Below are 25,313 nucleotides of genomic sequence, written 5' to 3'. Positions count from 1 at the left end.
CAACCAATCTATAAATCGCAATTTAAACCAGCTTCAATCAACAGCATCAATCAATAATAAAGAATTCTCGGTCTTCTCAAATAGTTTCAAACCAAACCCTTCCTCTAACCCTTTTTGAATCATTTCCAAAATAGCAAATCATTCTCAATAAAGAAACAATTTTCAAATATCAAGTACTTTCCAATTTTGTTTCAAAATCAAATTCCGATAATTCAAGGAAAACCACTTTAACAACATCAGTCAATTAATCAGAATATTCAACTTTCTCAATCGATCGATCAATCGAACTAACAATCTCATTCATCCAAAGCAACTAAATTCAATTCACAAGACTTACGAAATCACAAAAAAAGTATTTTATGCATTAATATCGATTTATAACAACTCTGGAAAGTAAAACAAGTTTAAGAAAAGTGTCCCTACCTCGAATAATCAAAATTCATAAATCAAATACGTCCAAGAAACCTTTTTCTCTCGACTCGCACTCAACGGCAGCTGCATCTGCCACTCCGTTCACTTCCACAACAACAGAAACGGCTTCTATTTTAACCATGCAATTACTGGAACTCGACTCTAAAATGTCAACATCACAAAATTCTCAAAAATCTATAGCAGAATAACAGCGGTAAGGATATCAAGGTTAGAATAACTTACTGCAGCTATAGAAAATAGAACGATGGGGCAACAAAGAAGAGAATCAGGGACCTGTGCATCTGTTCTAGTGGCAATAACACCATTCTGATCGGTAAGACAGTAGAGATACCAGCAAAATCAGAATAGCGGGGCAAAATAAAAATGGAATAAATTCAAGAAAGGAGAAAGTGGTTACCGGTAAATCTGGCCTGATTCCGAAAACGGCGTACAATCGAATAATTAGCAACAATCAAAACCCAAGGAGACAGAGGCCTCATCTGCGTTCTCCGGCGGCCAGTACAGCGGCGTGAAGCTCCGGCGACACAGCAGCAACATGGGTGCATCGACGGCGAGCCCAGTAGCTTCGGTGATGGCGGAAGAAAGGCGGCAACGACACTGGGTGTGACCCTCCTCTCACCGCGTCTCTCTCTCCTCGGCTTCAATAGTGACGACGGCGGCTCCAAGGCAGACCAGCAACGACGGCGACAACTCGGGCTGGACGGACGGACAGCAGCGGCGACATGCTTCCTGGCGAGGATGACGACGAAAGTGAGGCAGTGGTGGCTTCTCCTTTGCATGCGTCTCTACTCCCAACGGCAGCCAAGGCGACCCGACGGCGTGGCCTAGCAGCTCCGGCGCCCTTCCACCGGCGCGCTCTCACCCTCGGATCTCCCTCTCTTTCTCCCCCTTTCCTTCTTTCTCAGGTCTCCCTTTCTTCCTCCCCCTTTCCTTTCTTTCTTCTTCTTCTTTTTTTTTTTCTTTCTTTCATTTCCTTTTGTCTGAAGCTGGGAAAGGTTAGGGTTTTGGAGAAAGGGTAAGACGGTGGGGGTAGAAGGTTAGGATTAGGGTAGTTTAGGTAATTTTAATAAAATTAGGGGTATAGAGTATTAATTAAAAATCTAATTTAATCTATTAAAATTATTTTAAAAATATTATTTGATTATTAATTTACTAATTAATTTTTAATCGAATATTTTAATTTAAAATTAAAGATAATATAATTAATTTTCTTTGTTTATAAAATTAAAGTATTAAATTCTAGAGTTTCTATTATTTAACTAAATTGTATAAAATTCTTATTCTTTTGCAACTGTTAAGCTGTATAACTTAAATATAGAAAATTATTCAATAATTATAAAATTAAGTAAAATTTTTAATTTAATTGTCAAAACTTTATTTAATTACTTTTAATAAAATAGTTTCTAAAAATAAAATCTTTAATGAATAAATACATTGAAATTAACTCATAATAATATTTTTTGAAAATTATGGGTCTTACAAAACAAGTTCTAGATAACTACGTACTTTAATTTGATTTTATGAATTGCTACATATTTTCATTACCTTCTGTTGCAAGTAATTTAATCTCTGCTTTGATTCCTTTTATTATATTAATATTTTGAATTTTTGATCCATTGGTCTCAAAACGGCGAACACTGGCTAGCGGTCAATCATGCCTTTCACAATTTCAAAAAGTGCTTGGGCCAACAGATATTAATATTATCTATCTTTCTATATATTTAATTATTTATTTCTACGTGCATGCATGGATTTTACAGGTCAACGATGTTCCATACTAATATAACTTATCACCAATAAATCGATCTTAGCTTATTTGTTTCATGACAATAAAACTATTATTTTGAACTAACATTTGAATAATAAATCAGTCACTAAAATCAATTATTAGTATAAAATATATATTAAAATATAAATATATATTAAAAATAAAATAAATTATATATATATTTATATATAAATATATTAATAATAATTTTAATAATTAATTTAAATATATAAATAATATTTTAATACAGAAATACAATGTTAAATAAATTTAAATTTTAAATTTTAATAATATAAAAATAAAATATTAATAAAAAATACTGATTGTTTATTATTTTTTGCTGCAAAAAGTTAGAATGAAAGTAAAAGTTAAACTCAAATATATTCATACAATTAACATTTAATATATGTGACGCCTATCATCAATGTCATCGTTGACCAACAAGTCAAATACTATCATCTGAGACAGCTAAGATCAATTGACGACTTACAATATGACGCGTTTCCTATACATTCGTAACGGTCAAAGGCATATATCAAAGTGTAGAGTTATTATATTATATTATTAATTAATTATTAAGGAAGATGCATGGCTGCATGCAATCAAAATCAAAAACAACAAAGGACTTGGAAAAGTAGAAAGTTTTTGCCTCCACGCTTACTATAGAGAGCATAAAATTCCAACAAGCACTTTTTGCCATCCTCTATATAAATACTTAAATAGTCATCAATCTTAGAAAATGAAAAACCATCCAAATCTCTATAAATAGTGATCAATCAAAATATTCAAAGTGTCGCAAAAATATTTGTAAATACTCTGATTTTTTCAAGTTGGTTGCGGCACTTTATGCCAAGTGAAAAAATACTTGTATGACCTATAAGTGTTCTCTCTTGAATAAGTTGTAATGAAATCTTGAGAAAGTCACTTTTGATTAATAAGTTTGGTTTGGTGATTAGGATTGTTGTTCAAAAAATACTCACATGGTTGAGGGTTTGGAGTTTGGCAACACCAATGTTTAACATCATTTGAAGAATAGCCAAGCTAGGGGGGAAAACAATAAGGATATGGATACAAGTGTGATGAGATAGCGAAAATGTTCCATAATTGTATTTTTACAATTTTGGATGATGTTGTAGGAAAATGGAGAATGAAAATGATTTGTTATGTGATAGAGATTGAGCTATGTAGATCAATTCTATTGCTTGTGGATTTGGATGGTTTTTCATTTTCTACCGCCAAAAAAGTGCTCCGAATAAAAGGAAGGATAAAGGGAAGGCTTTGGCATTTCTTGTAGACATATTTACATTAATGTAAGTTCAAAATCCTTTTATACAGAGCACTTCTTCCGTTAGTGATGGACCAGAAAATTTATATTAGGAGGCAAAAATAATATACATTACTATCAAAAATATATTAATCTAAACTAAAAAAAATAAAAATGTACATACATTAATTATTCGAATAAAAAAAATCAAAAATTATATATAATAAAATAGAACGAAAGATATTTTTTAAAATATTTTTCTATTATTATTTCTATAAATAAAAAATATATATTCTAAATTAGTAAATTGATTAATTGACTTTAAAAATTTATATGCAACATAATTACATATAATAAAATAGAACGAAAGATAAATAAATAAATAATAAGGATTAATAAATTGAGAATAAAATAAAATATATAAATTTATAAAGAGAATAAAAAATTAGATTAATACCTAAACTATAATTGTTTGAATTATAATTTGTAATTGAAAATATCAAAAAGAGAAACAATGAAATTGAAAGGTATATAGAGTCATAAAGCGTTAAATTTAAAAAAATAGAGAATTTAAAATTTATCTTTTGATCAAGAAAAAATGACCACTAGAAAAAGAAGGTTGAAACTAAGAAGAAGATTTAAGAGAATAAATGAGTGATGACGGCTGGAATTTGAGAATGAGATAAAACTAAATTTAATTAGGTTAACTAATAATCAAAATGATAGAAAGATAAAGTAGATTTGAGACTTTAAATAATTAGAAATAAATTTATTTATAATAAAATTATTTAAAATTTAAAATAAGAACATATAATATGGGCTTGTTTGGGTGAGTTTCTAAGAAAAGATCTTTTTTCGAGTTATCTTTTTTTAAAAGATCTTATAGAGAAGTAAAAGTAATTTTATATTTGGATATCTTATGTAAAAATGTCTTTTTATCAATCAATTATGTTTGGGTATAACAATATAAAAGTACTTTTTTGTTTATTTATTACATGAAAAACATCTTTTTTTAAGGAAAAAAGATCTTTTAAAAAAAGATGTAAATTACAGCTTCTCAAAAAAGATTTTTTTTTTATTTTACTAGTGCTTTTACTTTTACTACTAGAAATTTGCCAAACACGTTAAAAAATAAAAAAGATCTTTTTTCATTGAAAAAAGATCTTTTTTTAACAAAATAATGGCGCCCAAACATGCACTATGTATATATTTAAAAAGGATCCCGCTAGGGAGACAATGAAATATCTATACAATCTATACAATGGGCTGTTTATTTGGCCCAATCTAAATTAATTATGTAATTTAACCATTAGTAACCCTCATTTTATATGGCCTTTTACCCCTAATTTTTAACTAATTCAAATTTTTTCCCTTTAACCTTTTCTATCCCCGTCGTGACCCTACCCCCTCCCCCCCCCCAAAAACCCCAATCGTCGTTCGGCAAGACCCCACCCACCCCAGCCGCCGCCCAGCTGTTCGCGAATCAACCTGCAGCCAACCGATCCGCTCCTGTGCGACGTGGAGCCTCCGATTCCTCCGACCGGAGCTGTAGCACCCAGCTTCGTCGCAACTACGCCCTTGCGGGAAGGAACTCCATCGCTCCTCACGTGGCTGAACATCCGTCTGCTGAGGAGTCAACATCCATCATTGCCGACTCAAGAACAGTGTTGGAGTAATAACCCATGGCAAGAGAAGCCCAAGAAAGGGCGGTTGCAAGAGACCTCATGCTCCATGGCGCTTCAGTAAAGAAGAACTCTATCATCCCAGCAAGAGTGAAAAGATCAGCAGAGCCAAGAAACAAGTACTGTAACGCCACCCACAAGAACGTTATGGGAAGAGGTTCCGTTGAATCCGTTAGACCATGAATCAACGCCGTTTTCTTTCTCTTTGTTTCGACTAACGCAGCAACTGCCATGGCCACTATGGAAAGAACCAACCCTGTTCCAATTCTTTGTAAATGCGTGATTCTGGTTTTGGTTTTGGTTATTTTTCTTGCGAATGGGAAGATGGCGTAGTCGTACATGGGGGCAAGAACCATGATGAAGAGACCTGGGAATACAGGGAGAGAAGCTGGTGGGACCTTGAAGGAACCAAGATTTGTGTCCATGGTGGATGATTGTTGGATTGAGAAGGTGGAAAGTTGAGCTAGGCAACAGTTTAGCATTATGGTTGACATGAAAATTGGGAGGATTTTTTAGTATTGTGGACCCTCTTTTACCTTTCGTAATTTTGTGAATATGTTGGTCTTCATTCACTCAGGCATGACATTCTTAAAAATGCATGAAAGTGAACATCCATTTTCTCTGTGAAAGGAACCATCTATATTCTAGCTAAAATGAATATCCGTCTAATTATGTCTTTATTCAGGGATTTATCTTTAGTTTTCCAAAGTGGAACGACTTGAAATTGTTAAGCTTTGAGTTCTTGAAATTTGAACTTGAGTCGAGTTTCCATGAAGCATTCTGAACAGATGTTACAGCGAAAGTGAACATCCATTTTTTCTGTGAAAATAACCATCTAGATTCTTACTATAACGAACATCCTGTCTTTATCCAGAGATTTATGTTTACTTTTCCAAAGTCAAATGACTTGAATTTGTTAAGCATTGAGTTCTTAAATTTTGACATTAAGCCAATATTTCATGAAGCGTCCTGAATAGACGCTATAGTGACCACTGTCTGAACATCCAGTTATATGTAAAGATGAACATCCAACATTTGTGAGTAGCGATAATCGTGTAATCAATAAGTGGGATCATATAATTAGAATGAACATCCATATTATCTAATAAATTAACCATCTGGATGGATACAATAACGGTGAACATCATTAATATTTACAAACGAACATCCAAATTTTTTTAAAAATAAACCCATTCTTTCCAGACCAGATAACTGTTTTCGTCTATAGTATCTAATACATGAATTACGTACTGAAAGTCATGTCCAACAGAAACTAACTATTGTCGAATGAGTTTAACAAATACATGAACCCATCAAATTGGTGGGGCTCATTGCGGCCAATATGAGCACCGACCTCTAGAGTCCAAACCTCGTAACCAAGATCCATCTCTTCACTTCCAACCTCAATAACATCTGACAGTTGCATGGCCTACAATTCCAAAAAAAAATAATAAGATAAATTCTTAGTATATATCATTTGCTTGAAACCTCACTAATCAGCACAAACAATGCAACCATAAAAAAGAAATCAAGTCAATCATTCTACCAAGCACATAGACCAAAAAAGAAACCTTTTGTCCAGCACAAACAATATCACTATACATCACATACATGAACATGCAGTAGATACAACTACTAAGCACATAGTCCAGAAATCAGTTTTAGAGCCAAGGATGACTGGAGTTATTCTTTTTATTCATTTAGTGTTTATCATGTATGATTATATGTATATTCCAAACTGAACATGCAAGAAGCATATTAAGTCGCCCATCCGTTGATAACTAACTCTTGGCTATTTAATTTTCATGATCAAATTAAATCTTAATAATGATAGTAAAATTCGCTGTTTTTCATATTCAACAATCTCATATATAAAAGCATATCATGAACATAAAACCTTCATAAATTTGGTTGAATCATGAATGTTTATGATGCATTTGGGTAAGCATTAAACATAAAAATAAATACGCCACTTGCATGGAGTATGAACATCTAATTCACATGAAAATAACCATTCATTATTAATGCATTCAACGAACGTTGCTCACTATATTAGATTTTTCACCCTCGACGACATCATGATTTGTTACGTGTTCATGTGTATGTGAATTGAGGCTGGAAAGCAAAGTTATTGCAATTGTGTATTGAATTTGCAAGGGTTAATCAAAATTAGCACAAAGAAAATAATCAAGACAATAATAAATAAGCCCACTTATTCATGTCAAAGAGTATAAAATAATCACATAAACACAGCCCTTTGTTCAAAAAGCAATAATTTTGATGAAACCCAATTTTAATTGCTCAAAAACTTCAAAGAACGAGTGATGATGCATGTGATCATTTATGTTCAAAACCAACATAAATAAACCATTTCATTCAAATCACTCAATAAAACATGGTATGCATTTCTTAAAAATATACCAAACAATTGATAACATCTGAATTTTTAACCAAATTGGTGTTTTGATAAAAAAATCACAAACAAGTGCATAACAAAATTCAAGCTCAAACATCATTAGAAATCACATAAAACTGCACAATTGTAAATTATAATGCCTCATGAGAATAGAATTTAAGTAAAATGCTGGCCATACATAAGAATTAAACATACAGATTTCATTTAGGCATTTCATCGAGCATATGGTGTGCATCATGTGTAAACAGAGCATTCAGTTCAATGGAAGCAGCAATCAACTCATAAAATTCAGCCAGCAAACATATTCAATCTAGCAACAGATATTAACTAGTCCTAAGCCTAATCTATATGCAGAAACCAGAATTAAAAGTAATGAAATAAATAAAATAGAAAGAACCGGAGACAAGGAAAGGGATGGAACCTGCGTTGATGAAGGAGAGAAAGAAGAACGGGGGCAGTGATAGTGTCGCAGTGGCACAGAACTTAGCCGCTGTTGGGTTGCACCGAGGTGTTGCTCGCCGGAGCTGGCAGGCGTAAATAGGGGCGTGGGGCAGCAAACACGACAGGGAGAAATGGGGAAAAGAGGAAAGAAAGAGAAGAGAGAGAGGGTGGGCGACGGTGGTTGGTTGGCTGGGGGGTGATGGTTTGGGTGATCTGGGTTGAGAAAACGAAGAAGAGAGATAAGGGTTGGTTAGAGAAGAAGCAATGGAGAGAAAAGAGGTAATGGCAGATTGAGAGAGGGGTTTGTTGTTTTGATTCTATAACTGAAGGTAGTCCTAATTTAATTCAAATTTCAAATTAGAAAGAATTCAAAATTAAATAACTACCTATAATTTAATTTTAATTACAATTAAATCCCCATTGTACGCATTGTACAATAAAGCTATTGTCTCCTCATACTTTCTCATTTTAAAAAAAAAAAGAGTGGGAGCAAACCCCCCTAATACACCACCTCACCACCTGAATCCGTCCCTGTCTTCGGTTATAGGTTATTGAAATAGGTTCAAAATCCTCAAGATCAACAAAATTCTCTAAATTCAAATCATATAAAATTGCACACTCAATAAATTACCCTAAATCCTAATTCACAATCAATTACTAACAATCACAGTTTATATATCATTGAAAATCTGGTGTTGCTCCCAAGCAACTTGAGCTTAACTCAACCTGAGCATTTATTTATACGATTGCATATATAATGGAGCACAAGACAAGTATCTGAATCTGTCTACAACTCTACAAAAATTCAAAATATTCACATTTAGTTATGTAAAAAAAAATAACAAAAAAACTACAACAGTAAAAAAGATTATTATTATTAATAAGCAGTCAGGAAGTGCTGATAAAGGCTGTTGGAGCTGTTATCCTAGTTTATATCTTTGGATGTTTTAAACTGCCTAAAAAATTCATAGAGGACATTCAAAGACAATTAATACAGTTTTGATGGGATCAAAAATATTATGAACAGAAATTACAGTGAATCAGTTGGAACACATTATGTAGACCAAAATGTCAAGGAGGAATGGATTTTAAAGATCTCAAAACTTTTAATTTTGCGATGTTGAAAAAGTGGCGATTTCTTACAAAACCTTATTCATTGGTTACAAGATTCTTTAAAAGCAAGTATTTCAGACACTATAATTTTTTGAAAGCAGGTGTTGAGAATAATTTTTCATGGACATGGAAAAGTCTACTGGAAGGGAGAAAAATCATTGAACAAGGGACAATTTGAAAAGTAGGGAGACCGAGCTCAATAAACATTTAAAAAGCAAACTGAGTTAACAAAGAAGGGCCCTTAATAGTCAAATCACATGTTCAAATTCAGCCAAACCTCATTTGGGTTTCTCAATTGATGACAGACTCAGGGAAATGGAATTCCCAATTAATTAATAGTTGTTTTTCAACAGAAATTGCACAATCAATTCACTGAGTCAAGATATATGAAGACGGTGATAAATTTATATGGAGTAAGGAAAGAAAGGGAGCTTACTCAGTTAGTTCAGGTTATGGAATTGCTTTCCAGCTATACTATCTTCCAATTGAATTTCTTGCTGATAAATTTAAGAATAAAGCTCTATGAAATTCTGTATGGGACTTGGAGACGCTAGAAAAGGTGAAGGTTCATATGTGAAAAACGCTCCATGGAGGACTTCCTATCCGATTAAAACTGCACAGAAGAATAGTTACAATCTCTGAAATATGTTCTCGCTGCAACCAAGCTCCAGAGTCAATTATGCATTGCTTTGTCTCTTGCCCACACTCAAAGCTTATTTGGCATCTTGCTGACACGCATGGAAGAATTGGAAAGGAAGATGATGAGACTTTTCGCACATGGTGGATGGAGGTTATAAGGGGGCGAACAGAAAAACTAATACTCGGATGAGAAGTAGTTTAGTAGCAATCCTGCTATGGAGAATATGGATAAAAAGAAACAAATGAATTTTTGAAAAAAGGAAAATGGCACCTCAAGAAGTATGGAAAGAAAGTGTAAAACTTAATAAAAAATATCATTTGAGAATCAAGCTAATACAGTAATACTAAAATTTTTTTTCTCTTAATATTTATTTTATTATCTAATTTTTAGGATGACCCTTTCTATTTCTTATACGTGTCTTGTAAAGATTTTTTTATACTCATTTTCCCAATAAATACAATCCTATCTTAGTAAAAAAAAAAAAAGCATTTTTCTTAAATTTCAACCATTAGGATGATGGATTCCATTGATTATTAGTGTTTAGTGTGTAACAACCACCCCTTCTAGAAACAAAATTTAAATTTCAAAGTTTGAAAATTGGTTAGGAGATAAGATTAGAATTTTGAAATTTTGGATAGGAACCTAGTAACCGCCCTCAGTTTGAAATTTAAAATATCCCAACCACCCCATCCCCAGAACGTATATAAATAGGGGAGCACCCATAGGTAGAAAATCACTCCTCTCAATATCAATCCTCTCCCTTCTCTTTTTACAAAGAAATAATATTCTGTGTGCAAACACAAGAGGCAGGCTCGAAGAAGCGTTAAGAAAAAGAGTAGGGAATTATGCCTTTCTTACTTATGTTGGCATGTAGTATGTTTTACTTTGTTTTCTTCCATCCATGCATGGCTATCACCTTTCATGTATTTTATGGTATGAATTATTCTTTGCATCTACATTGAGCATGATTATCTATTTTGTCAATTATACCCTCTTGAAATCCATTAATATGTATCCCATATCTTTTCTATGTGCATTTACATGACCCTTTAATCACTATTCCTTTTATGTTAAGAGTACATGCCCCTTTATAACATTTTATTAAATTATTTAACATTTCCTAAATTTTACTATGTGCCCTTACATGACCTTTGATACCGTTACCTTATTATTATTCCTTTTATGTTAAGAGTACATGCCCCTTTATAACATTTTATTAAATTATTTAACATTTCCTAATTTTACTATGTGCCCTTACATGACCTTTGATACCGTTACCTTATTATTATTCATTTTATGTTAAGAGTGCATGCCCCTTTATAACATTTTATTAAATTATTTAACATTCCCTAATTTTACTATGTGCCCTTACATGACCTTTGCTACCGTTACATTATTATTATTCCTTTAATATTGAGAGTACATGCTCCTTTTTATATCTTGTTCAAGGAACCCTATTTTATTATATGCAACTAAATGACCCCTTATATCATTATTGCTCCTTTATTTAAAGATCAAGGGTACATACTTTTATAATATCTAATCCAAGTATTTCAAATACTCACTTTCTTACTATATGCACTTAGATTATACTTTTACATTATATCATTAATATCTTCTTAGGGTCAAGAGTATATGTTTTCTTATAATTGTTTTATTCAGCTAATTAACATCCTATTTTCTATAATGTACATTTATTTTATACCCCTCTAGGACGAGAGTACCTACTTTCGTATAAAATCTTATTCAAACATGCTTATTTTATAATGATATATGTCTCTCCTCTCGCATGGTTCATTCTTGTATATGCCTAAATAACCGTACTTGTTAAAGAACTGAGGAAATGATCCTTCGGTAAGGGAAGGTGACCCCCAAAGACAAGATATCGAGATGATCCCTCGGTAAGGGAGGGTGATCAATCGAGATGATCCTTCGGTAAGGGAAGGTGATCGCCAAAACGTTTGGGATAAGAACCTTCGGTAAGGGAAGGGGACTCCCACTTATACCGGTTTGAGCTCAATACCTTCCATATAAGTTATAAATTAAGAAAGAAAGAAGGCACGAATGAAAGCTTAAGTTCCATGTTTTCCTTAGATTTAATTATGATTATGTTGATGATTGTCCTTCTATTTTCCTATATGTTTCCCCTTTCTTTTACACACATGTTTTACAAAAAAAAAAGAAGATGCATATTACATGCCATGTTAGACGCTTGTTTTTAAAATCCCGCACGTGGGCTGGAGATGGATATGGAGGTGTTGCATAGCACTCCTACTGAGACACTAGGTTCTCACTCCCTTTCTTTTCCCATACTGTCTCCAGAGGAACATGGCACAGCGGATAGAGACGACGCAGTGCCCCCGAGGGTAACTTCTGAGTATGACCCCTCAAAGCACGCGTGGGTAGTTGCGACCACTACTACCGTGCTCCAGACTATCTACTTAGGTCGAGATCCCGTGGAAGAAGAACCCCAGCAGCCCGTCATAACCTTCCTAGACAGGAATGCTTCAACATCTAGAAAGCGGTCACCTAAGGTGGTACACCTCGAGTCCGACTCCGAAGCCGAGGAAGAGGAATCCGACGACCCTGGCCAGAAGGAAGACACCATGGAGGAGGATCCAGAGGAGGAGTTGAACCCTTGCGGAAGTCCAAGGGTGGAATACGTACCCTATTCCCCCACTTCGGCACCCCGTCGAGTTTTGGTCCATCCCACGCAACGAAACCGGGTCTTCACTGCGCAAAAGGGTGTTGGAGGGAGACCCCTGGTACCTCGATTCGTGAATAACTAAAGACTCCTGGCCGAGGATAGGATAGGATGCAAGTAGGGGAGCCTCTTCAACGAGACTAGTTTAGGACGTAGTTAGCTTCTTTTCCTGTTTTAGTTTCCTATAAGTAATTTTATTTTGAAACGTACTCATGGTTAGGATGTTTATTTCACTTTAAATTCAAATTCCAACGTTTTAGCGCTACTCGTTTTCCGCTCTACACGTATTTACTCCTGCCTCGCGTAACGATTAAGTCATTCCTTTTTGGCTCAAGTGTGGCACCTTATTCTAAAAAACCCCACGATAGTATAAGAACTTAGGGTGTTACATAGTGTACGCCAAAACAAGCCTATTAGGAAGACAAAAAAATGGTTTGATTTCAGCTTATAATCAATTATTAAACTAAAACAAAATAAGTTTACTCCCTTATTAATTTTTTTTTGAAATCACTCTTTTTTATTTTATTTGTCTCTTTTTTTCTCCTAATACCATAATTTTACTTTGTCATCACTAACCACTTATCATTACATTTAATCATTGTTGATCGATCATCTATTGTTGCTCATCAGCCACATTAAATTTTAAATGTTAAATTCTAAATTTTAAATCCTAAATTCTTAATTCTAAATTTTAAATATTAAATTTTAAATTTTAAAATTAATTTTAGTTTGTTTCACTTTTTGATGTTCTTTTTACTTAAATTTTGAATGTTTTTATTGTTTTTAGTTTCAATTTATTCTTTTTTACATTTCTTTTCTAATTGTTAACCAATTCTTAAATTAATTGACTAAATTAATATTTGTTTCCTAAATCTTTTATAATGAAATTAATCTCTTAAGAAAAGCAAACATATTTAAAAAGCAAAAAATAAAAAGTTTATAAAAAAACCGAATCTAATCTAAAAATTAAAACCATCAAATGAGTAAATCCCCATAATAGTCCTTGAGATTTGGGTCGTTACCCAATGTGATCTTTGAGATCCCAATTGTACCATTGTAATCTTCCAGATACGGCTCTGGACACCATAATAGTCCCTAGACAGTTTTCTGGTGATGAGTCATGACCGACGATCTGATGTGTTATGAAGTTGCCACGTTGGAGAGCCAAAACGTTGGCGTTTTGGGTTGGCGGCCCAATTTGGTAAAAACATCGTCATTTGATCCAAAATAAAAATATGAAGCGGGCTTGATCAAAAACACACCCTCCCTTTACTTGTCTTCTCCAATTCCACCCTCTATCTTCTTCTTTTCTTTTTCTTGTTCCTCATCTCTTCATGAATGCCACTACCTTAGGGTTCCATTGGTGAGGGTGAAATTCTTGCACTCAGAAGACATCAAAATCAAGTTTCACTTCATCGTTCGTTTTCTCCTGCGTCAGAAACAAGAGGTTCTGCCATTTGTAAAGGTAATTTTTTTTTTATTCTCTTTTGCAATGCATGATAGTTTTTGTATATGCTTGTGTTGTGAGTGTAGTTGAAATTATGGTTTTTTTTTCTGTTACTATGGTTCTAGGGTTTGATTAGGTTGGGGTTTCATGAGATGCTCTGTTTGATTATGGTCATGCTCTGTTTGAAAATAATGCTCTGTTACTTTCTTAGGGTTCCATTGGTGAGGTTGAAATTCTTGCACTCAGAAGACATCAAAATCAAGTTTCACTTCATTGTTGGTTTCCTCCTACGTCAGAAACAAGAGGTTCTGCCATTTGTAAAGGTAAATTTTTTTTTATTCTTTTTTGCAATGCATGATGGTTTTTGTATATGTTTTGTGTTGTGAGTGTGGTTGGAATTATGGTTTTTTTTTCTGTTACTATGGTTCTATGGTTTGATTAGGTTGGGATTTTATGAGATGCTCTATTTGATTATGATCATGCTCTGTTTGAAAATAATGCTCTGTTTCATGGTTATGAGTGTTCTGTTTGATAAAGCTCTTATCTGTTGATGTCTGTTATATGAGTGAATACTGCAATGACTTGTAATGTAGACAATACTATAAATACTTCTGCTGTAGTTGTCCTATATAATATATAATTTGTCTAATTCAGTTCTTATGTATAATGATGAGAATATTTAAAAGATCTATTTTACTTAAGCCATTTTAATTTTATTAGAAGATTGGAAATAAACAGCAACATATTATCACAAAAGTATACTCTTTATTAAGTTTGTAGAAGATGTGATGTTATGGAACTTGAAACATACATGTTCAATCCTCTTGTGTAGTCTACTGAGATTGCACCAGCCACTTCTGATGCATAACCTGTAGAGATAGATATATCTCAGCCAACTGCTTCTGATGTAGAAGATTCTCAAAAGGTAACTACCTATTTACATTTCTTAAATTTTTTGTGATTCAAGTGAATCATCATTTATGTGTAATGTAAATTTTTTCTATCTAGGATCATGAAATAAAAAGACCTTTAAAATTATCACCAAGGAGAAGATCCTCTCCACTAGCAACTTCTATCCCAGTGAATCCCATGCAGGATGCTAGTTCAGGAACTGCAACAAGACTTGTCAATTACATGAAGTTCATTCCAACTCCAGGATTTAAGGCTCAAAGAAAGAAGAATTGAAGACTTTAGCTTAAATGTATATGGCTTTCTGTGTTGAATTTAATACTTTTTGCTAGACAAAGACTACACAAAAAAAAAAAAACAATCTTTTATGTTTTGCTGTAAAGTCCTCCCTTTTGAGACAACTTTGTTTAACATGCTCATGTTAGTTGGCTGCCGTTTGTGTTATGTGACTAACTGTGTTAAGTTGAACCATTATCTTAATACACTTATCTTTTAAATTTGAACCATTATCTTAATACAGTACTGGCTGGTTTTCAATCACTTATGTTGCCTTCTTTAGCATATTACTATTTTAATTAATTGAGTTATCCAAGTTTACATTCCATCAACAAACACCATTCAATAGTTTCTAATACCATATATCACTTTTTTACATATTGTTCATTCAATGAATACAGGGTACACACCACCAACTCTTTTAACTCAGGCTTTACAATACAGGATAACAATTAACACAATCAATACAGACACAACTAATACCAATAATTGGTTAACCAATTTTTCATTCTGGACATCTTCTTCTAATCTCCCAAGCCTCTAATCAAAGTTCATCTTCACTTTATGATTATCTCCATAAGATTCTGGTTTAATTTCTCAACTGGTTCATCCTGCCCAGTATCTGCCCACACAAAAAACCCACATCATCTCTTTCCACTTGTCTGTAATCAAGCAAACATATAACATGCTCAAGCTTCAGGGAAGAAGAACAAGAGAAGAACAGTCAGGTAGGTAGGAGCAATCATAACAATACAAGTAATACTGATAACTCACATTATAATTGGGACAACCAAAAAATAGTTTATTTGGGTTTGAATCTGTCCCAGACTACCTGAAAACTGGCCGGCAGCCGCAACCGCACCATTCTGGCACCCCAGATCTTCTGCTCCTGCTTTGCGTTCTCGTCTAATGGCCACTGCACAGTGAACTAATAGAGCTTCCAGCTCTAGTGCTTCCACCACCTATCATGGATATTCACTTTCAGCTCCAAGAACAACAGCAACAACAAGAATGAGAAAACAACAATGAAGAAGAAGAAGAAATTAACTTACTGAACATTTGGGGATTTAGGGTTAAATATAGAGGGAGGGACCACATTAGGTATAAATTGAAACTGTGCCAGCTCAACTAGCCGTTGGCACCATCCAGCGTGGCAAAATAAGACCACGTCAGCGTCTTGATGATGAATCATCACCGAAAAACTGTCCAAGGACTATTATGGTGCCCGGAGCCGTATCTGGAGGATTACAATGGTGCAATTGGGATCTCAGGGACCACATTGAGTAACGACCCGAATATCAGGGACCATTATGGGGATTTACTCCTCAAAAGTCACAATCGAAATATAGCTATCAACTTCAACATTTGCACTTGGAAGTAAAGTGATAATAAAACAAATACACAATAAAGCACAAGCAAATCAATTCTAGCTAAGATTTTTTTTTTCCACTAGCTAGACTTAGCTAGTCATAATTTAGTAGACAAATCACAAAAAAGGTGGAAACGTGTAGGTAACTTCAGTGAAGTTAATAGATGAGAATCGTTAAATGATAATTTAGTAAAAAATATAAAATCATTTAACGACACACTCAGTTATCAACTTCATATTAAGTTAACTGCACATGAATTTTCAACTCACAAAATATACGCAAGTAATAACATGTTTTATTGTTGGATTCTTGACTTAATTAATTCACACTCCTGCAATTCTTTCTAATCTCTCCCTTGGATCCAGTGAGGGAATTTATGTCTCCCATCTTGGTCATCGTACTGGTAAGATCGGCAAAAAAAGAGTTAGGGTTTGTGTTGTAGCGACAAACAATAGAGTCAGTGGATCCTCCGTTGAAGAGTTGCTGGTCAGAGTGGAGGAGACCTTTCCGGTCGACGAGGTTGTTGAAGTAGTGGTTGTCGAATGACGCTGGCATTTGAAGATCAAAGAAGGTGAGGTTGTTGTCCCCCACACCGGATGCCCTAGGGCATTTTGATTGCCTTGTTTGTGCAAAGGATGTTACTAACTCGTTGGTTTCATTGTAGATGTGGAATCTGAAGATTGTACATCCTGCTTGTCCAATTGTGTGACCACCTTAAAATCAACATGTCATCAAATTAGCAAATATATATCAACAAACAAAAAATAAATCTTAGTGTATATTTAAATTTTTTTTAGAGTTCTTAACATATTACTGGAAAAATTAGACATTTAATTAGTTATTGTTCATACCCTGATCCAAAACACAAAAGCCAAACCCAATAAAGGATGAAAGGCTCATCTAAGAGGGTGGTCCCTATCGCATACTCGATTTCTTTAAAGAGGTCAGACACAATGAAAAGAGACAGCTTATACTTATCTAAGTAAGTAACTGCCTCCCCGAATCTCTCCAACTATCTCTATCTTTCCTGAAAGATAGATCCTAAGAAAATTCCAAGATAAAGGGAATGGTTATCCATCAATAAAAATGGAACTACTCCAACAAAGATGGTTTTCTACTCTTATATTGACACCCCTCAGGTATATTCGTGTTTTACTCTACTAAAAACCTACCTAAAACCCTTGCTAACTTAAGCATCGGAGTCTCTTGTAAGTACCATCCCCCACCTCCTCACGAGGAACTCGGATAGGCGACACCTCGGCACCAACAAGTCGGACACTGCCATACTAAGGGATATGGACCTCACGTTCAGACCCAAATCAACGTTTCAGGTGTTCTCTACAATAAGGAAGCATGAATGAGGCTAAACCCCTCAAAATGCACCTTCGCGGTAGAAGACGAAAAGTTTTTGGGGTTCATATTAACCCAAAGAGGCATAGAAGCAAACTCAGACAAGTGTCAAGCTATACTTAACATGAAAAGTTTGACTTGTGTCAAAAAGGTCCAACAACTAAATGGAAAGTTGGCAACTCTATCCAGGTTCCTAGCCGGGTCAGCTCTGAAATCACTTCCCTTATATTTAGTCCTAAGAAAAGGGAAGCAATTCTAGTGGACCCCAGAATGCGAGCAAGCCTTCCAGGGTTTCAAAGCATTTCTAGGACAACCCCCCATACTTACTCGACCTATCAAAGGGGAAGAGCTCGTGCTATACTTGGCGGTGGAAAGCCGAGCCAAAGCTTCATCCCTAATCCGAGAATATGAGAAGGGGCAGCAACCTATCTATTTCATCAGCAAAGCCTTACAGGGGATAGAGTTGAACTATCAAAAGATAGAAAGGTTCACGTATGCCCTTATCCTCACATCTCAGAGACTCTGACCTTACTTCCAAGCTCATACCATCAAAGTTTGCACTAACCAGCTGATGAAACACATTTTACAAAAGACAGACTTGACAGAAAGAATGTTGCAATGGGCTGTGAAGCTATCCGAGTTCGATCTAAGGTACGAAGCTCAGACGGCAATTAAGTCACAATACCTAGCTGATTTCATCACCGAGTACACCGAAAGTCCAGGAGATCCAGCTACAAGGAACCTATACGTAGATGTGTCATCAAACAAAATCGAAAGTGGAGTATGCGTCATTTTAGAAAGCAACCAAGGAACTCGGATAGAACTCTCCTTAAGGTCCGAGTTCTCTGCTTCCAACAATCCGACAGAATATGAGGCATTACTCGCTGGCTTGAAGCTAGCTAAAGAAGTGGGGAATGAGAAATTGGTAGTGTTCAGTGATTCGCAAGTAATAACTTCGCAAATCAACTACACCTATCAAGCCAAAGACCCCACTATGAAGAAGTACTCGGATGAAACCCGAGAATAACTGACACACTTTCTTGAAGGAGAAGTCTGACATATAGTCCAAGAATCAAATGCCCAAGCTGATGCCTTCTCCAAATTAGCCAGCACCAAGTTAGGGGACAATAATAGGAGTCTTATTCAAGAGACGTTACAAGCACCATCTATATCAAAGAAAGAGGACAATTCGAAAGTGATGATAGTATCCAACCAAAATCTAGGGTGGATGACCCCTATGATCAACTACCTCAGGTTCGATGTCCTCCCCAAGAATGAAAAAGAGGCCAGAGAACTTCTAAAAGAGGCGCAAAATTACACATTGATCCATAATATTTTATACAAAAGAGGGATCTCAACACCCCTTTTAAAGTGTCTCCCGACCTCCAATATAAAGGAAGTCTTAGAGATGTATACAGTGGCATATGTGGAAATCACTTGGGAGGTCGGTCATTGGCCAAAAAGGTGATTCGAGCTAGCTTCTTCTGGCCAACCTTACAAAAGGAATCGGCCGAGTTCATCAAGAAATGCCCACCTTGTCACAAGCATGCAAACTTCCATGTTGTGCCACCTGAAGAGCTTATTAGCATCACCTCACCATGGCCAATTGCAAACTGTGGCTTCGACTTGCTCGGGCCATTTCTGCAAGCACCAAGACAAGTCAAATATCTCATAGTAGGGATTGACTACTTCACTAAATGGATCGAGGCGGAACCCTTAGCAACTATCACTGCTCAAAGAAGTTGAAAATTCCTGTATAAGAACATTGTGACTCAATTTACCGACTCAAACTTCAGGAACTTGGTGGCTGACCTAAAAATAAACACCAGTTCACATCGGTAGAACATCCCCAAACTAATGGACAGGCTGAAGCCGCCAACAAAGTTATACTGGTTAGGTTAAAGTGCTGACTACAAGACGTGAAAGGTGCTTGGGCCGATGAGCTCCCCAAGTCTTATGGGCATATCGGATGACCCCGCACTCTACAACGAGGGAGTCCCCTTTCCGACTTGCTTACGGAATGGAAGAAATGATCCCCATAGAGGTATCTGAAGAATCACCTAGGGTCATATTCTACAATGAAAGAGCTAACGTCTAGGCACAAAAAGAAGAGCTCGATCTTCTCCTCGAAGTCTGAGAAAGAGCTCGGATTAAAGAGGAAGCCCTAAAGCAAAGAATAGCTCTAAGACACAACCAAAATATGATCAAGAGAAGATTCGCCACCAACGACCTCATCCTGATCTGAAATGACATCGGGATACAAAAATCAGGAGAGGAAAAGCTGGCTGCTAATTGGAAAGGACCTTACAAAATAGTTGAGGTCTTAGGTAAAGGTTACTACAAAGTGTTCGACCTCCAAGGGCGGGAGCTCCTGAGGTCTTGGCACACATGTAATCTAAGAAAGTACTATAGCTAGGTAGCAAACCTTGTGTTTAGGTGCTCTTTTTTTCTGACTCTAAGGATTTTTTAACGAAGCACCACCACAGGGAACCCTAGTACATAAGTTTATGTAAAGGAATTTATGGACTATTAATAAAAAGTCCTATCTCTTTTTTCAAAAGTTTCCTATATGGAACGCATTAATTTAAGTTCGACAAATCGCGAAAATCATTGTCCTACCTCAAATGACCGACAAGATGAAGCGACGAGGTACAAGTTAATGTAAAAAGTTATATAAACAACTCGTACAAAGCGACCTCAATGAGATCGGAAAAAAATGAGCTATAAAAGTAACGTAATAAAGATCGACTACTCGAAGTTGGAACTAGGAAAGGAAACTAATAACCTAACAAAGTTGCTAAGACTTAAAGTCAAGCAAACTATGTCCGAACTGCCTCGCCAACCTAGCCCCTCATTTAAAGGGGGTAACGTTCAAAATTTTAAAACACGTCGAGTACCCGACTTCTAGAAAAGCAAGACACCCGACGTCCAAGCAGGTGCCTCGAGATGCTTGTGCCCGACCTATGAAAAGTTTAGGACTCAAGCAGGGGCACTGTTCATACCCTGACCCAAAACATAAAAGCCAGACCCAATAAGAATGAAAGACCCACCTAAGAAGGTGGCCCCTACCGCATATTCGACTTTTTTAAAAAGGTCGAACACGAGCTTATACTTATCTAAGTAAGTAACTACCTCCTCGAATCTCTTCAACTATCTCTATCTTCCCTGAAAGATAGATCCTAACAAACTCCCAAGATAAAGAGAATGGTTATATGACTTATATCTATCAATAAAGATGGAACTATTCCAACAAAAGTGGTTTTCTACTTTACTATAATTACACTGACACCCTTCATGTATATTCGCATTCTACTCTATTAAAAACCTGCCTAAAGCCCTTGCTAAGTTAAGCATCGGATAGGCGGCACCTCGACACCAATAAATCAGACGCTACCATACTAAGGGACCTGAAGAACCTGGACCTTACGTTCAGACCCAAATCAACGTTTCAGGTAACTCTTGAAATAATTATAGACTTTTTTTTTTCTATATAAAATGATTGAGATTGATTAATTAATGGATAAAAAAATTATATAAATACTTATATTTTTAACGTATTAAAAATAAGAATCTCTTCTTTTAATACTTTTTTTAGTATGATTTTACGAAAAGAAAAGCTTTAACTATTATGATAAGTGAAATCATATGAGTGTGTGGAACGTTAGATTAGAAGTTATCGGACAAGGCGACCAAGTCCTTGGTGGAAAGTCCAAGAGCACCAAATCTTGAGATTAATTAGTTGATTTAGGGTTGAAGTTGGTGCTGGGATCCCATTGTTGGCTGCAGATTGGCTCGCTGTTCTTGCGTCTCTTCTTCCAAGTTTTAAATTCTTTGGCATGCTCCTATGTTTTGAATCAATCCAAATTATTTATAAAATTAAAAAATAGAGACATATAAATTATTATATATGTTTATCATATTCTTTAATTTTACACAAAAGTCTTTTTTTTTTTAATTTAAAACATAAATTTTGTATCGACTTTTTTTTTTAAATAGATTGTTTGCCTTTTTAAAATACAAATATTAAATTCTAAATCTTTTAGTCATACAAATTCTAATAACACGCTATAAAATTGTCTCTACCAAAGATTTAAACTAGCAAATAAAATATATGAATTTTTATACATCTGATATATCGATTTTCGATCCATTATTAACTATTATTGTTAAAATTTATTTTTTTTAGAGAAATATGGATATGTATATATGATTAGAAGAATTAACTTTTGTATACAATGTTAAAAATGTTATTTAATTACTAGTGACTCAAAATTCATATATGATCAATTTTAATTACAAAAATATATCAATACATTAAAATTAAAACTTTTTTTTTGGGTTAAACTCTATAAATCTCAAGGCATTATCTCTGCAGGTAGCCAAATCTAACGCACTGTAGACTAAATTATTAGCCATCATTGCATGGGGTAATATTTAATTTCACCGCTCGATTATTATAAGATAAAGATGTTTAAAAAAGAAAACACATTTATGTTATTTTTAGGATAAAATATTATCATCAAACAGCACACTATCTTTCGTAATTTAAATTTTAAAATATATTTCTTTACAAAAGGATGAGGTTGTAAAGTGATCAAGTTTATATATAAACATTTAGTATTTATATACACCACCTAAAGTCTCGCTTGTACCGATTGACATTTATTATACTATATATTCTTTAGATTTTAGAACAACTCTCATTTCAATATATAATTTAATTTTTTGCCTTTTTCTGCTGGTAAATTAAGTTCAGCAAGTGTAATAGTTCATGCTATATATATATATATATATATGATAAGATTGAAAATATAATTTTAAATTATTCTATTAAAATTAATTTAAATTGTAATAATTTAATTAATAAATAAATAATATAATGTGTATTATTTGTTTTTTTTTTAAATATGATATTAAGTGTATTAATTCAAATGTAGTTATTTAGTGTATAAGAATGATGTTTAAATTATGAATTCTCTAAATAAAATTATCTTATCTAAAATATTTAAATTATGATTTCAATCGTAAATTACAATTATGATTTTAAAAAAAATTGATATGATATTAAATAACTTTGTGCATTAGAATTCTCTAATAATTTATTGTTTATTTTGAGCTGATTTTGATATGTTCTTACTTGACAATAAAATAATACATAAAAATTTATTGGTGTGTCTAAGTATTACTAGGTTATTTATGGTCACATTGAGTATATATGTGATTTATTGAAAAAAGTAAATTACTAAAACTAATTAATAACTATTTCAGAGTTAATACACTTAACACTAGATGAACATGTTATGTTTTTATTAATCAAATTATTATAATTTAAATTAATCTTAACAAAACAATATAAAATTATAATTTCAATCTTATCATATAAATGATTATACTTGTTTATAACAATAAATGAGATTATCATTATATAAATTATTTAAATTTGGGTTAATTTTGTATGATTCTTTTAACTTTATTAATTTTATATATATATATATATATATATATATACTTCATTATATAAAATCATCATCATTTAGAGGTATTCTCTTCATTATATGAAATCATCATCATTTAGTGAATGGCACACACATAACTTACAGTTAAGCACTGATACGAGTCATTTTACAAAGTAAATTCTATTATCACAGTTAATTTTATTAGATGCCTATTTTCTCGATTTCAAGACATTACGAAAGATAGCATGCTAACTTGGATTGAAGACGAGCATGACATTATTCACGAGACAGCAGATGACATGTTTCTATTGAGAGCAGCAAGTCAAGGACACTGATTGTATTTCGGTGATCATGGAAACTTATCTTCGGAGCCAGATTCTAGTTCTGATTCGGGTTTGGACTATGACTTAGGTTTGGGTTGGGACGACATGGTCCCGAACCTTTATGTGTTAGCGTGTAGTGGTCTAGGGTAACCTTGTTACCACGGTATATTTTATCCGTTTCATATTTTCACAAGTTTGCGACTTTCTGGTAAGCTGATCTGGTGGCTTGGATAAAATACATATTTTTAATGGATATTTGTGTATGATTGTATCTTTCGTTATTTTTGTTTCGCCAAACAAATACTATATATATACATGTACTCTCATGTACTCTTGTGTTTATGTTTTGATAAGGGAAGGTCTCTGGTGGCTAAAATTGTGGTGGCTAAAGGTGACTTATTATTGACCAACAAATATTTTGTTGACACCTAGTGGTGTTAGGTAATGCAAGAAAAGTGTTAAGACCAAGGGCAAAAGAATAAGTGTATGTCCAAAAACTGTTTTTTGTTCATGTAGATCATTAATTCATTATTGAATCATGGCCCTTGTTTTGATCAATTTTGTTTATTTTTTTAAAATTGTATAATGATATGTAATGTACGTTCATTTAAAAATAATACAAAAAACTATTTGAAATTATATTTAAATTAAGATTTAATCATTTTGTTAGTCCCTATAATTTTGCAAAATTTTTAATTAGGTCTTTGTATTTTTTTTAATTTAGTTCTTACACCAAATTTTTTTTAATTGGATCTCTACACTTTTTTTCTTTTATTTGGGTCCTTGTACCATTTTTTTTAGTTAGATCCCTATAAAATTAAGTCAATTACTGCCAAAAAAGATATAATTAAAAAAAATTAGTACAGAGATCTAATTAAAAGGAAAAAAAAAAGTATAAAGACCTAATTGAAAATTTTGTAAAACTATAGAAACCAATGGAGTAATTAAACCTTAAATTAAATATTATTTTAAAATTTTAAATTTATTTTAAATATAATCAGTTAAATGTAGTTTGAATATATATAATTTAATTTTAGCATTTATATTTAGAATTATATTTATTAATTAAAATTAAATAGTATATAATTTTAAATTATAAGTTAGTATATGTAAATTATATTAATTAATTTATTATTAATTTTAAGGGTAACTAATTAAAATTAAACTCTGAAAAAATTATTTCTATTGAGCATGAAAATGCTACCTTTAATTTTTTTTATGAAATATTCAAGATGTAACCTAAACCATAGTAGGTTTTTTTTAATATTTTCTATATGATTAAACTAAAAAACCGAAAAAGTTTATTTTTAAAAGTTCATTAAATTAATAGATTACAATTTTATATTTAATAATATATAATAAATTTAAACTATTTTAATAATATATTTAAAATATTTTAATTTATTTATTATTTATGTAATGCATGATTAATATCAGTTATCTACCAATTTATTTAAATTATAACTATATTAGAATAAAATATTTTCTAAGTAAATAAAAATTTGATATTCACCTTCATTTAAGATTTTGTCAACAAAAATTTAAATTAATTATTTTTCTATTGGTGCCATAAAATAAAAGTATCAAAAAATTATCTATTTATTTTAAAAAAAATCGATAAAGTGATAAGTTTTTAATTTTTAGTTGCCTAAAAATTTTTTATAACATTTTTAACTTATACTTTAGAGAATTTTACAACCATGTATTTAATTATCTCAATTA

The 25,313-nt window shown here is 33.3% G+C and overlaps 1 protein-coding gene and 2 pseudogenes across 1 annotated transcript; all 3 read right to left on the bottom strand.

Moving 5' to 3' along the window:
- Positions 1-540: 540 nt before the first annotated feature.
- On the bottom strand, positions 541-1,211 carry LOC107628535 (uncharacterized). The gene is made up of 3 exons (XM_016331176.3): positions 830-1,211; positions 655-713; positions 541-573 (listed from the first exon to the last, which is right to left on the bottom strand). The coding sequence occupies exons 1-3, from the start codon at positions 1,209-1,211 to the stop codon at positions 541-543; spliced, it is 474 nt and encodes a 157-aa protein (XP_016186662.1).
- A 3,856-nt stretch (positions 1,212-5,067) lies between these two features.
- On the bottom strand, positions 5,068-5,571 carry LOC107627798 (protein NRT1/ PTR FAMILY 4.6 pseudogene; annotated as a pseudogene).
- Positions 5,572-16,780: 11,209 nt separating this feature from the next.
- Positions 16,781-21,650, bottom strand: LOC107627797 (peroxidase 52 pseudogene; annotated as a pseudogene).
- Positions 21,651-25,313: the final 3,663 nt, after the last annotated feature.

This window comes from Arachis ipaensis, chromosome B2 (assembly GCF_059453495.1).
Source record: "Arachis ipaensis isolate K30076 ecotype BB chromosome B2, ASM5945349v1, whole genome shotgun sequence".
NCBI classification, from domain to species: Eukaryota; Viridiplantae; Streptophyta; class Magnoliopsida; order Fabales; family Fabaceae; genus Arachis; species Arachis ipaensis.
This window is presented reverse-complemented; position numbering and strand designations above follow the sequence as displayed.

Excerpts from the sequence above, each read along its gene's own strand:
- LOC107628535 (XM_016331176.3), bottom strand. The coding sequence starts at position 1,211 with ATGCAAAGGAGAAGCCACCACTGCCTCACTTTCGTCGTCATCCTCGCC. Across the intron at positions 714-829 it reads GAATCAGGCCAGATTTACCG|ATGCACAGGTCCCTGATTCT; the intron begins GTAACCACTTTC and ends CCACTAGAACAG. Across the intron at positions 574-654 it reads TTCTATTTTCTATAGCTGCA|AGTCGAGTTCCAGTAATTGC; the intron begins GTAAGTTATTCT and ends TTGACATTTTAG.